General features: G+C 44.6%; 1 protein-coding gene across 3 annotated transcripts; it reads left to right on the top strand.

Annotated features, from left to right (window-relative positions):
- Positions 1 to 73: 73 nt before the first annotated feature.
- Positions 74 to 13633, top strand: TEN1 (TEN1 subunit of CST complex). 3 transcript variants are annotated; one of them, XM_019745485.3, is made up of 4 exons: positions 74 to 277; positions 7055 to 7189; positions 9046 to 9203; positions 13194 to 13633. In XM_019745485.3, exons 2-4 carry the CDS (start codon positions 7098 to 7100, stop codon positions 13313 to 13315), a joined length of 372 nt encoding a protein of 123 aa, XP_019601044.3. In that variant the 5' UTR covers positions 74 to 277; positions 7055 to 7097; the 3' UTR covers positions 13316 to 13633. The 3 variants fall into 3 exon arrangements, with proteins under 3 accessions (XP_019601044.3, XP_074176793.2, XP_088658531.1); XM_074320692.2 differs by lacking the exon at positions 74 to 277 and adding an exon at positions 1350 to 1466 and having other exon boundaries at positions 13194 to 13448; XM_088802405.1 differs by lacking the exon at positions 74 to 277 and adding an exon at positions 2835 to 2923 and having other exon boundaries at positions 13194 to 13448.
- The last annotated feature ends 14 nt before the right edge of the window (positions 13634 to 13647 follow it).

Consider the following 13647-nt stretch of genomic DNA (forward strand, 5'->3'; position numbering starts at 1 on the left):
CCGCACGAGTCCCCGCCCCCGGCCCGCCCCTTCCCCTTCCCCACCGCCCCTCGGCGCGTGACCGACCGCGGCCAAGGAAGAGGCGGCGCCGGCGAGGGCCACGGGGCGGGCTAGTTCTCAGCGCTCGGCCACGAGAGCCGTAGGGGAGGAGACCCTGGAAAAAAGTCCAGAAATTGCCCGGGGAGAAGGCGAGCGCGCTCGGGGACCCGCCCCTCCGTCGTCACGTGATTACGCGGGGCGGAAAGAGAGAAGCGAGGCCGCCTGGACGTCCAGACAGGTTGGCGGAGGGTTGGGAGAGGGCGGGACAATGAGACCGAGGGGGATTGCGCCTGCGCCGTGAGACTGTCACTCCCCGCCGCTTCCCGGCCCCGGCGCCTAGGACTGCGGGGTAAAGGAAACAGACTGAAGAGCTTCTCGGCTTTGTGGAGTTGCTAGGGGCGGTTGTAGGATTTTCCAAAACCCTCCCGAATTGGATCAAAAAGGACGGGGACAAAAAGTAGCACTGTGGAGAGGCTCCAGTTATCTTTTGTTAAGTTAATGGCATCTTTGCTGCCCGAGGCGTGGGCGGCGGCGAGCTGGGTATGGGATTGAGGGCACTCCTCCCTGTTTCAGGGATGGGCGGCAGCTTAGAATGCGACCGACCAGCCCTGCGCTTAGAGATCTTGGAATCCGCACTGCACTGTTTTCACCATTACCGTCGTCATCAGAGCTGTAAATGCACACGTTCTAAAAATCTAGTGCAGAAGGATTTGTGATGAAAAGCAAAAGTTCCCCATTCTCAGAAGCAGCTACTTTTCATTAGTTGTGTTTTTAGTTCTGATTCCTAAAAAAATTGCTAAGTATAATACTTGAATGCTGTTTCCTTATTTGTTCGTTTTACTTTTGACTTCATACCGCGGTAATGAGGATAAAGCGCTCTACACCGTCCCCTTTATATTTCCCGAATTTTCCTTTGTAACTTTAAACAGCATACTTAATCCCGTTTTTTTTAGACTCTACATTTTAACACTCGTCCTTACTGCATCAGTTTTTAGTAACTACTGGGAATAGGGTAAGATGAGTGACGCATTCGCCTCCGGCACAATTTAAGGGAGCGCCAAAAAATCAAGATTAATAGTGTTTTAATGCACCACTTAAACAAAAATTAATGCAAGAAAATCCACAGTAAACAAAATACCAAATTTTTAAGTAAAGACAAGATCGTTATTACTGATTGTTCCTTTTGTCTCAAGCTCCTGGCAAAACACTGTCACTGATGCTGTTTTTAATGCTCCCCCTCTCCCTTCCCGCATTAACATATTAGTTTGGCTGCTGTTTTTGGACTGTATTCCAAAAGCTGGCTCCAACACAGCCTATGTATACAACACAGCCAAGTTTATTGCTTAGTCATGTAAGGGAAAACGCTCCAGTGTCTCAGAGAGCAGAAGGTGGCCAGAATTTTTTGAGAAGACGAAGTTTGGTTTAAGGTGGGTCTTTTCGTTTAGGGTTTTGCTTAAAATTGGGTAAGAACCACTGTACAACAGTCCAAAATTGGTGGAAACAATCAGGCGAGAATCTCAGTGGGCAAACTGTTGATTTTCACACCATTTGCCTGGGCTGGATGGTCTAGGAAGAGTAAAAAAGTGCCCACAAAGGTATGGTATCACAAGTCACATTCATGTAGGCAGTTAGGTGTGGTTTGGGTGCTCTGTGTCCAGGCCAAGTGTGGGAGTAGATGATTATGGTTTCACTCTCCTCTGCATGAATACCTTCATCCACTCACTAAATGTTTACTAATGTTCCAGGTGCTGTATTAGGCACAGAGATACACTGAGGAATAATGCAGAGTCCTGCCCTCGTGGAGCGGACAGTCTAGTGGAAGGTGTAGACATTAACCTAGTAAACAAATCACTGTTGGAAATTCTATTTAGTAAACTGCAACGAAGAAAATAAATCAAGATGAGGGGATAGAGGGACTGGGTGTGGAGAATGCTATTTTAGGTGCGGTGGACAGGGAAGGTCTCGCTGAGGAGGGGTTAGGTGAACTGGGAAGCGGGACCTGAGTGAGGAGAGAGAACCAGCCATGTGAAGGTCTGAGGTGAGGGTGAGCTAGGAGAAGGGTGGTGGCAAACAGTGGCAGAAAGGTGGGCCAGGTGCAGACACCATGTGGCATTATGGCCCAACATGCAGACTGAATTTAATAGTTATGGTAGGAATCCTTTAATAGGTTTTTAATGAGGCTGTGTGATCTCGCTACACTTTAAGACCTTTTATTATGGAAATGTTCAAACCTGTGCAAAGAGAATAATACAATGATCCCCACATAATCCCCACTCCCGCCTACTCTCCCACCACATTAATTTTAAGCAAATCCCATATCAATCAAAAATACTTGCACTATGTCTCAACGTTTAACATAATCACGATACCATTATCACACTTAACAAAAATTCCTTATTGTCATCATGGATCCAGTCAATATTGAAATTTCCCTATTTCATAAAAAAATTGTCTACAGTTGGTTTGTTCAAATCAGGGTCTCCACAAGGTTCACACATTGCAGTTGGTTAATATGAATCTTAAGCTTCATTTAATGTATACGGTTACCCCTATACATTATATTTTTTGTGAATTTGTTGGGAAACCTAGTTCATTTTTCATGAGAATTTCCCACAATCTGGATTTTGCCATCTCAGTGATGTCTTTCATATGTTCCTCTGTCCCTGTATTTTCTGTAAGCTGTTAGTTAGATCTAGAGGCTTTATTAGATTCAGACTTGAGGTTTTGGCAAAAAATATCCCCTGTGGCATATTTTCTATTTTAAAATATCACTTGGTTGGTATGAAGAGAATGGACTATGGAAGGACAAGAGTGGAAACGACGAGAAACATTATAAAGCCGGTGAAGACTTGGACCAAGGCTGTAACCATGGAGATGGCGTGAGGTACATACATTCAATATGTATTTTGAGGTAGAGTTGACAGAAATTTGTGGTGGTTTGGATGGGGCTATGAGAGAAAGGGAGACATCAAGAGTGACTCTCAGACTTGAGCAGATGGAAGACAGCGGTGCTATGAGGAATGGAGAAAGGTGGCTTTAAAGAAGGGACTTGGTTCTGGTTAAAACATCGTCCATCTGTGCCTATTTCCTCTCCCTCTCCAGGACCCACCTAAATGGAGAAAGAGAACAGGAGAACAGCAACTATCAAATTAAGGAACCTTAATATTGATACAATACTATTATCTGCAAACCTCTCATGGATTTACAGTTGTCTGATAGTGTCCTTTGTTTAACAGTTTTGTCTCCCAACCAAGATTGAATCCAGGAATAAGAATTACATTTAGCTGTGTTATTTGCTCAGGCTGCTATAACAAAGGACCACAGACTGGGCGGCTTAAACAACAGAAATATATTGTCTCACAGTTCTGGAGGCGAAGTCCAACATCAAGATGTGGACGGGGTCAGTTCCTTCTGAGGCTGATGGAGAAATTGCCCCAGGCCTCTCTTTAGCTTCTGATACCATGTTTCCCCGAAAATAAGACCCGGTCTAATATAATATAATATAATATAATATCGGGTCTAATATAATACCGGATCTTATATTAATTTTTGCTCCAAAAGACGCATTAGAGCTGATGGTCCAGCTAGGTCTTACTTTCGGGGAAACACGGTAGTTTGCTGGCAATCCTGGGCGTTCCTCAGCTTGTATACACATCACTCCAAGTGTCTGCCTTTATAGTCACATGACCTTCTCCTGGTGTGCATGTTTGTCTCTGTGTTCAAGTTTTCCCCTTTTTACAATCCCTAATGAACTGATTTTGACTTGGTTACTCTCTAAAGACCCTCTCTCCAAATAAGGTGACATTTTGAGGTACGGGGGCGGGGATTAGGACTCCAACGTATCTTTTTTGGGGGGACACAACTTAACCCATGAGTTTTCGTATCATTTTAGTCTCCTAACTGGAGCAATTTCTTTGTCTTCTTCTGTGACTTTGACACTTTGGAAGTATGTAAGCCAATTATTGTGTAGAATGTCCCTCAATTCAAATTTGTCTGCTATTTTTTCATGATTAGAATCAGATTGTGCATTTTTTGCAGAAATACCAAAAAACCAATGTGTCCCTCTCAGGGCATTGTATCCAGGAGGAACATGAAGGCTGTATTTGCTAAGTTTCTGTGAAGTAGACGATTTTTCTCTTTGTAATTAGTAAGTAATCTGTGGGGAGACAGATACGTGAATATCCTGTTTCTCAAACTTGTACCCAGTACTTTTAACATCCATTGATGCTTCTCTGAATATATTTTCCCCCGGTGATTGCAAAACTTTGAAAGACATAGTAAAATAATCCTTTGATTGGTTACTGTGGAATGCATTTAGTAGAGATTCCATTTAAAATCTGTAATAATGCCCATGTGATAGAACCTTTGGAGGCCATAGTTCAAACCACATGGTGTAACTCGAGTTTTCATGTTGAAGATTCATTGTGCAATATAGACTAACAAAGAATTGTAACTTTTAAAACATTCGCGAGTTGTTTCTGGGTTGGTGAACGTGTGGAGGTGCTGGGAGAGTGGTGCCTGCAGAGGGCGTGGAAGCTCCACGCCCCTTCCCACATAGCCCGCCCTCTGCATCTCTTCCATCTGGCTGTTTCTGAGTTACATCCTTTTATAATAAACTGGCAATCTAGTCTAATTGTGGAGTGGTAAACACATACAGTCAAGATTCTTGTCTTCAGAAAAATAAACCTAAAGCTGATAAAAGCTATATTGAACTTGGTTACTTCTATGACCTTCAATCCTACTACAGAAATCTTGGCCATTGCTTCAGGAAAAAATGGAAGAAGCAGTCAGATTGGTTCACCATCCTTCCTGTACAGTATTTTCAAACTTCCCAGTCATTAAAAAGGAGAATATTTCTCTTGTTCATACCATGGATTTTTTTTTTCTCCCGGAAGTGCCTTGGAGAATGAAAAGGGCAAGGCCCTGAATTACAGGTTGCAGTATTACTAAGACTTCTAAAGAGTTTATTTGAAATCTAGTTGAGCCACAAGACGAGCCTGTCCTGATATACATATCTTCTCAGAAACTTTATTGAATGTGTGATAATATGTGGATAATGATTTATTGAGCCAGCTGTGCTTATTCAACAGAAATGTCTTAAACACATAGCAACTTTTGTTTGAAAAAAATAATGAAATTAAAATCTATAAAAGTGTGTGACTCCCAAAGAGTCAATTCTACTGTATGATAATGTTAAAAATAAAATAATAAATGTAATGACGTAGTTACTTATAGCTTAGCTCGTAATATATACGTGCTTGAGAGTAGAAAAATGACCTTAGACAAGATTCTGAAGTTTCAGTTTTTTCCTAGCTTGGACAGGATTGTCTCCATTATCCCCAATAGGAAGGAGTACAATCTCTTGGCGATTTTGTTGTTGTTGTTTGGGTTTTCTTGCTTCTCTTTCATGCCAAAGATGATTAGGGGGCTGTCTCATTTCTGGTGACACAAATGGCTCTGCTCCCTGGTCACAGCAATGCCGAACATCTAGGGGGAGAGAGGTGGACCTTGGCCAGTTGCTCCTGTGCTGCACCAGTCAGACCCGTTCTGGGCACACTGTCTTGAAATGACCATGGAACATGGACTGAGAGCAGTGCCAGTGACCTCCCTGCAGAGGACACCGAAACCAATTGTGCAAGATTCTAAGTTGCATTGAACTTCTGGACTAAAGCTGTGTCATCTGATTGCTGCAAGGATCGTCATTGGGGTTATTTAATTACCATTTTCTTTGTGCAGATCTCCATTTCCTTGTCTATCAAGAAATAGTTGAAGGCGCTCACCTTCAGGATCCCTTTGTCATTGAAAAATTATTGCTTAATCCCCACTTGACTAGCCTATTCTACACATAGCTTCTTGTGTTATGGAGTTTCTCTCTCTCTCTCTCTCTCTCTCTCTCTCTCTCTCTCTCTCACACACACACACACACACACGCACGCACGCACGCACAAATGTACATGTTATACACACACGTCTGCTCCTTACTTTTTTTCCTGGTAGTATATCTTGGAGATCCTGCTATATGAGTATATATAATGCCTCATCTTCTTAGAAAGCCTGCTGAGTGTTCCATTTTATTGTTATTACATAACTTATTTAACCGGTCTTCTCTTTCTCTTTTAAAAATTATAACAAAAATCCATAACCGCAGTCTAACCATGAGAAAAACATCAGACAAACCCAAATTGAAGGACATTCTACAAAATAACCTGACCAGTATACCTCAAAATTCTGATGGTCATCAAAAAACAAGGGAAGTCTGAGAAACTGTCACAGCCCATAGGAGTCTAAGGAGACAGTACAACTAAATGTAATGTAGTATCCTGGAAGGGACTCAGTAACAGGAAAGGGACATTAGGGAAAAGCTAAGGAAATCCAAATAAAGAATGGAGTTGAGTTAATAACAACATATCTGACTGGGTTCATTGTGACAAATGTGTCACTGTCACGTAAGAAGTTAATTATAGGAACAACTGGGTGTGATGAAATGTAGGAACTCTGTAACATCTTTACAGGTGGTTTGTTTTTTAATAAATCTAAAACTATTCTAAAATAACAAGTTGATTTTAAAAAACGTGAAGACTCCCTCTATGTACAACAATGAAAGAGTGTCAAAATACAGTAGTGAAAAAAATCGCAATGCAGAACAGCACGTATACATAGTAGAGAGGGAAATAATTAGTGTAGAGGGAAATCAAAAGTTTGAGGAACGAGCCATGCTCGTTTGTTAGGTACTGTTTGTGTTTTCACCTGCTAGTGGCAGAGTTGAGTAGCTGTGACAGACCACGTATTACTATCTGCCCTTTTACAGACCCCTTGCTTCAGGGGGTTAAGGAGAGAGTGGTTGCACAGGAACTGGAGTAGGAACAGTACTTCTCCACATAGAGCTTTGCATGTTGTTTGTTTTTCAAAATATCTGAATGCATAACCTATCAAAAATTTTTTTTAATTTTAAGCCACCACCCACTGAGTCTCAGGCATCTGCTGACCTCCCTCTCGTGGTCTGCTTGTTTATTAGGACTCTTCAAAAATCCATCTGAACTCTTTGGTGACAAGAACCAATGATGTTACCCAAACCTGGGACCTATTACTTCCCCTGGGAGGTCAGTACTGGCCAAGTTCCTGACGGGGTCGCACTGAGAACTTTCGGCAGGTGAGAAGGATCGTTTTCTTTTTCAAGGTGGGGGGATGTTTAAGTGGCTCCCCCCAAAAAACAAAATTGTTTTATTATAATCTCATCTAATTATTTTTAAATGCTAAAAAATTAATATACATTCACTGTGAAAAATGTTGACAATCCATAAAAGTGTAAAGAAAGCAAGCAAAAATCACCTGTAATCCCACTGTCTGAACAACCACTGCTAACCCTTTGGTGATCACTTTACACACTTTACATATGTGTATATATGTATATGCGAGTGGGTGTGTATACACTATCTGTATACACACACACACACACACATATATACCATGTTAGTCATATATTGCTGTGTAACAAATTACCCCAAAATTTAGTGGCTTAATATAACAACAAAAGCTTATTATTTCATAGTTATTGTGGGTCAGGAACTTGGGAGTGATTAGCTGGGTGGTTCTGGCTGATTAACTTACCAGATAGCAGTCAAGCTATTGGCCAGGGCTGCAGACGTCTGAAGGCTGGTCTGGACTTGGAGACCTGATTCCAGGGTGACTCATTCACATGTTTGGCGAGTTATTGCTGGCTCTTGTCAAGAAGACAGTTCCTCACAATGTTGATTTCTCCATAGGGCTGCCTGTGGGTCTTCATAACATGGCAGCTTTCCCCAGAACGAGTGATCCAACAGAGCAATGAGGAAGCCACAATGCCTTTTAGGACCTACCCTGGAAGTCACTCTCAGTCACTTCTGCAACATCCTGTTGGCTACAGGGTTCACTGCTCAACAGGGTGCTAGGGGATATATAAAAGGATGCAAATCCCGGGAGTCACAAATCACTCTCTTGGAGACATTTATGTACATATAGGTAGAAATATTTTCACCTAAATGAGATCCTATTATATTACTATATGGTACAATTTATTTATTTACTTACTTAACTGGATGGTAGACTTAATTCCATGCCAAGTATATAGATCTATGTTAGCACTCAATATTCGGTTGGTGCAAAATTAACTGCGGTTTAAAAGGTTAAAAACAATAGCAAAAATCGCAATTACTTTTGCACCAACCTAATAGATCTACTTTATTTCGTTGCATAGATATACTGTATTATTTAACCATAATCCATTTAACCAAAATCTATTGATTTTGGACAAAGACGTCAATGTACTTGAGTGGGGAAAGGATAGTCACTTCAACAAATATTGCTGAACAACAAATGTTTCATGTGTTTATCCATTCAACAGAGTGCTACCGAGCAATGAAAAGGAACAAACTACCAGTTTACCCAACAACTTAAATGAATCTCGGAGCTAGGATTGCAGATAGGATTCTCAGTAAAAGAAACTAGACACTGATGTAATACAGAATTGTACACCTGAAATCTATATAATTTTACTAACAATTGGCACCCCAATAAATTTAATAAAATAAAATTAAAAAAAAAAAAAAAGAAAGAAACTAGACACAAAAGAATACATGCTGTTATAATTCCATTTATATGAGATGCTTGTGTAGGAAAACTCAGTTCTAGAGACCAAGGGCAGATCTGCGGTTGCCTGGGGTGGGAGATGGAGAGATTGGGGCACAAGGGAACTTTCTGGGGTTATAAAAATACGCTAACTCATGACTGGGGTAGTGATGACACCAGTGCATACTTTTGCCAACACTCATTGAACAGGTACCTTTTATGCATGTAATTTATACCTCAACAATGTAGACTGAAAACAGTATTTCTGATTGGTTGCTGCCATTTTGATTTTGTCTGATCAGAGTAAGGCTGACGATCTTCCCTTGGATTTACTGGCCTCCCCAAACCTTTCAAGCTTTGTGGCGGTTGTGTCTATGGATAGAAACTTTCTCTGACTTCCAGGCTGTGCGTCTACGACATGACCCAGTCCCGAGTAACCCTGACGGCTCAGCGTGGATCTGACCAGCACCAGATTGTCATCTGTACCAAATTGGTGGAGCCACTCGAAGCCCAGGTGGGCTCCCTGTACATTGTCCTGGGGGAGCTGGAGCACCAGAAGGGTAAGCGGGGGCCTCACACACGCTTTTTCACTCTGGGTCCTGGGTCGGGCAGTCTTTTGGGTGACTCGGTTAGCACTGGGCCTGGCTTCTGACCCAAAAGAGTTCCTCACCAAGGTTAACATTCCCTCCATTTATCTTTCCTGATTTACACTACCGACTTACTTTCTAAAAGTCACAGTGATTTTTAACTCGGGATGAAATGCACTAGGAAAAAAAAAGTAATTAAATGGTGCTGACTTTAATTCCAGTTGATTTAATAAAAGTTCATCTTTATTCAGGCTAAAGCCTTTGTGTTCACAGAGCTTCTGCCCTCATAATTGATTTGAAACAGGTACCAGGAGGGCTGGGCGTGGGTATAAAGGGCCTTTGCCCAAACGATTTTCACTTTGACTCGGCCCGAATCACCTGAGGCTTTCTCCTGCTCTCCTGGCCTTGCAGTAAGTCTGGGGAGCTGCGGGGAACCAGTGTCTGGAACTCTAGACCCCCCCCACACACACACACACAAATACAGAGAGGGGTTGAAACTAAGATGGGACAGCAGGTCATGACAAGTGCAGGACCTGAGTGGACATTTAGAATTATTTGTAGGAAGAAAAAAATGGGGAAAAAAAGTTAAAGTATAAATTGAGAAAGAAAAACAAGGAAGAGAGAAATTGAGAAAGAAAAAATGATTGCCCGATCGATACAACCATGACCCAAGGCAGAGCGGTCAGTCGTGGGCCTCTGCCGTGACACACAGGTGGCCACACTCTGAAGTATTGTGTCCAAAATAAAAAGAAGAAAAATCGAACCTGAAGAATCAACCCCCAGATTAGGCAGCATTCTTCCTAGGTTCTGGCTAGTTTACCGCTTACATCATAACCTGTATTTTCTGTCTTAAAAAAGAGTTTTCCCCAAGTTTCTAAAAGTCATACATGCTCATCATTTGCAACTGATACAGGGAAAGAAAGATGACAACGAGCAGGGAGGGACAGAACCCGGGCTGAGCACAGAAGTGGGCAGAGGGGACACGGTGTAGCCGCTTTCAAACCTCCCTCTACGTGTCTGGCCCCCAGTCAAATCCAAAGTCATGTGGGGACACAAAGGTCAACCAGATACCAGTCATAGCCTGCGACAAGGTTGGCAGTTCTGAGGACAGACCGGAGGCCACCTGAAGTCACCTTTCTGAAATGTTTGCACAAAGAGCTTGCAGAGGAGATAGAAAAGGTGAAGAAATGCCTGCTGTGTGCCGAAACTCGCTGGCTATGTCACTTCTTGGGGCAACAGCCAGGGGCCCACGAACTTCCTGTTCAGGGATGAAGGTGTTGGGGTGCCGCCTCTCCCCACTCTGCTCCAGAGTCCCTAATAGAATTCCCAAGCTTCAGGTTGCTTGCCTACAGCACAAGGCTGCCTTGGAGCTCCCACCATAAACCCCATAAATCCCACCCCTTCTGGTTTTCTTCCACCTGATCTCTGGGGCCTGTGCTTTTCCATCTCCAAGCCTCCTTTTTATGCTCTCACCTTCTCAAGGTCCTGCCTGAAACCTGGCTTTTTCCTGGGACAGCAGTTCCCCTCCCTCCGCTCCCACCTGGAGGCCTGGTGAGCTTCCCAAGTCACACACGCCACAGAGGTGGGGCCTGAATCCGGCTTGCTCCTCAGGTTTGTCATTGCACACCTTTCCCCTTCTCTGTGGCCGACCAGTTCTGCCACCGTGTGATGTATCCCACTTCTGCCTCCTCCACCCCCAGCCACTCCCAGAACGGCTCCACCTCTGCTACCTGAAACCTCAGCGTGTATCTTTGTGCCTCCTTCCTCTGCAGCCCCATCAGGGCCCTGGGACTTTGGACCCCTGTGTTTCCTCCTGTCTTCTCTGTCCTTTCCTCCCCTCCAGCTGGACCTCACTATCCCTTCGGTTGCTTTCCTGGCAGAAGTTTCAACCCCTTGCCTTCCATCACTCCTGCCAGATTAAACCCTCTTGGGTCCCACCCAACTGTTGATGGAAGACATGGACAAAGCTCAGCGGGTTCCCAGCACAATGATGTCAAGGTCTCTTAGCTCACCAGGGCCCTCCATGCTGCCTGGAAATCCTCCGTCACGTCCCTGGCAAAGCCCTCTTCTGCGATCCAGCACAACCATTGCAGACATTCACCTGGTACCCAAGGCCCCTGTCCCTTTCTGCTAATTACCTCCCCCTCCTACATCCCCAATGAAGTTGAGGCCCCAGCGGCAGTTCCTCATAAAATTATATGCATCCACACCCACCCGTAGCTCCTTTCCTCCAGAAGGGTCCTTCCTGCCTGAGGCGCGGCCCCTGTGAGGTGATCATGGCCTGCCCTCCGCGGGGACTTTGCTCTCCCAACTGAACCCTTAACCTGTTACCACTGGTTCTTCCCTCTCAGCATGTAAAGCACTCGAGCTTCTTCCATATTAAAATAAGGTAGGGCTGCCTAGCCCTACCTTGCTGTGACCCTCCTTCCCTTCACCGTCAAACTTCCTAAAAGAGGGTCTGTTTTCCATATCACCCCTCCCTTATCTCCTGCTCCCTCCTCAACCCACTGCTTTCTGACTGCTCTTGTGACTCAGTCCCTTCTTGCTCCAGGGTCTTTATCTTGGCGAGAAGAAATTCCCCTAAAGGACGAGTTCTCTAGCTGTCTTGTTCATAAACTCCTTTCTCCCTTCCCTGTTTTTCAAACGCTGTTCCTTTCATGCCATTGACCTTTTGCCCAGTTTGGTCTTTGTGATAATTGTCTTTCTTAAGCTCACTTCCATATTTAATAACTATGAATTTTCATTCCCGGGGAGAAACAACACGTCATCCACTATATAAATCTAGAAGGAAGGGTCTCCTCAGGCTGAGGGGAGGAAAGACACTAGTGTAAGGAGAGTGCTGTGAAATGAAGCCGAATAACTAACATCTTGTGGTCAGGAAACATCTGACCTCGGCTCCTATGTTGAGATTTTTAACTGTGAAGGAGACTCCTGATTTTTGTCCTTGCTCGCCTGTGTCATCCTGAACACATGCAGCTGCTCTGTGCAAACTACTCAGGGCTACATGTGTCACAAGAAAAGGTCTAGGCCTCTCAGTGCCAAGAGAAGTTCAGGCAAATACCCTGTTTGATTGATCAGTATAGACAGCCCAGCTATTCCAGAAGAAGCCGGAGGGATGCAAATCAAGTCTACACTGATCAATAGATCCAGATGCTGTCATGTGCCCACTCTACTCTAGGCCGTATAGTCTCTATAACCCAGCACTGGGGTCAACAGAAGCCGACAACACACAGGTGACCTCATGTTTCAAACAAGGTCATCTTCCCGTATTGAAGGATGGAATCAAGACAGTCCAACACTGAATTCTGCCCCCACTCTGTGTTAAGTCAATAAAGTGGCCTAGACTAGAAGGAAGCCTAGGCATAGACTTTCAAAAAGAAAAGAAAAAACGATTAGGACAAACCCCAGATGTCTTTCCTGTTTGACGTCACCTGAACATTTACGAACCTTTCTATCAGATCACACAGCATCTTCTGGAAGCCCCGCTAGTCCCTTGACCAGGGTGGCATGACTTGCCCCTATAAGGACACTCTCCCCTTCCATTTATTAAATATGGGGTTCTCTTTGCCCCAATTTCCAATGCCACTGGGTCCCAGGATGCCCAATGGGCCCTTCCCTTGGTACAAATGGAGGATGAGCATGGTGACTCCTCCACCCCAGGCACTTGGGACCTACAGAGAAGGTGGCAGGAATTAAGATGACAAGGGAAGGAAGTGGAAGGTACATCTCTCTGGCCCTTCCTCCCTGGAGAAGTGGAATTTTCAGGCTACCCCTAAGTTCCAGACATGTGCCTACAGCGCATGGCGGACCCATAGTTCTGAGGCCCAAGTAGACAAATTGCCAGCAGCCTGTGTGCCATCCGCCTTACCTGTGCCCTCAAAATTCAGGACTGAGAACCAGGTAGTGGGGAAACAGCTGAAATGCATCCGTCACTGCCAGTGCCTTCGTGTCTGTGTCTTTCAGATGGAGGTTCCGTGGTGAAGGCCCGGGTGCTGACATGCGTGGAAGGAGTGAATCTTCCCTTGTTAGAACAAGCCATCAAAGAGCAGAGGATGTACCAGCGGGAGAGGGACAGTCACCAGTAGGAAATGGCAGCGGGGAACCCCACCCTACCTGCTCCTGGAGCGAAGCCCACTGGGGACACCGGAGCTGCTGCAGAGAAGACCCAGGGGCTTCCTCAGGGTGACAGCCTTTCCTGGAGCTGGAGAGAAGAGGGGAGGGGTTGTTCATTTGGGGTTGTCCCAGAAATGAGAACCTAGAGAGCAGGTGCCAAAGCCTGACACCTCCCCCCACCCCAGGAGACCGCGGGTGGCTGAGCCCCTGGGCGCTGGGGGGCTGTGCGTCGTGTGGAGTTATAGAGATTTCCAGAAGGACCTGGTGAATAAAGGCTCCAGTTGAAAGACCTTGCTGTGTGCAC

Source organism: Rhinolophus sinicus, chromosome 12 (assembly GCF_057876585.1).
Source record: "Rhinolophus sinicus isolate RSI-liver-muscle chromosome 12, RSI-T2T, whole genome shotgun sequence".
Classification (NCBI taxonomy): domain Eukaryota; kingdom Metazoa; phylum Chordata; class Mammalia; order Chiroptera; family Rhinolophidae; genus Rhinolophus; species Rhinolophus sinicus.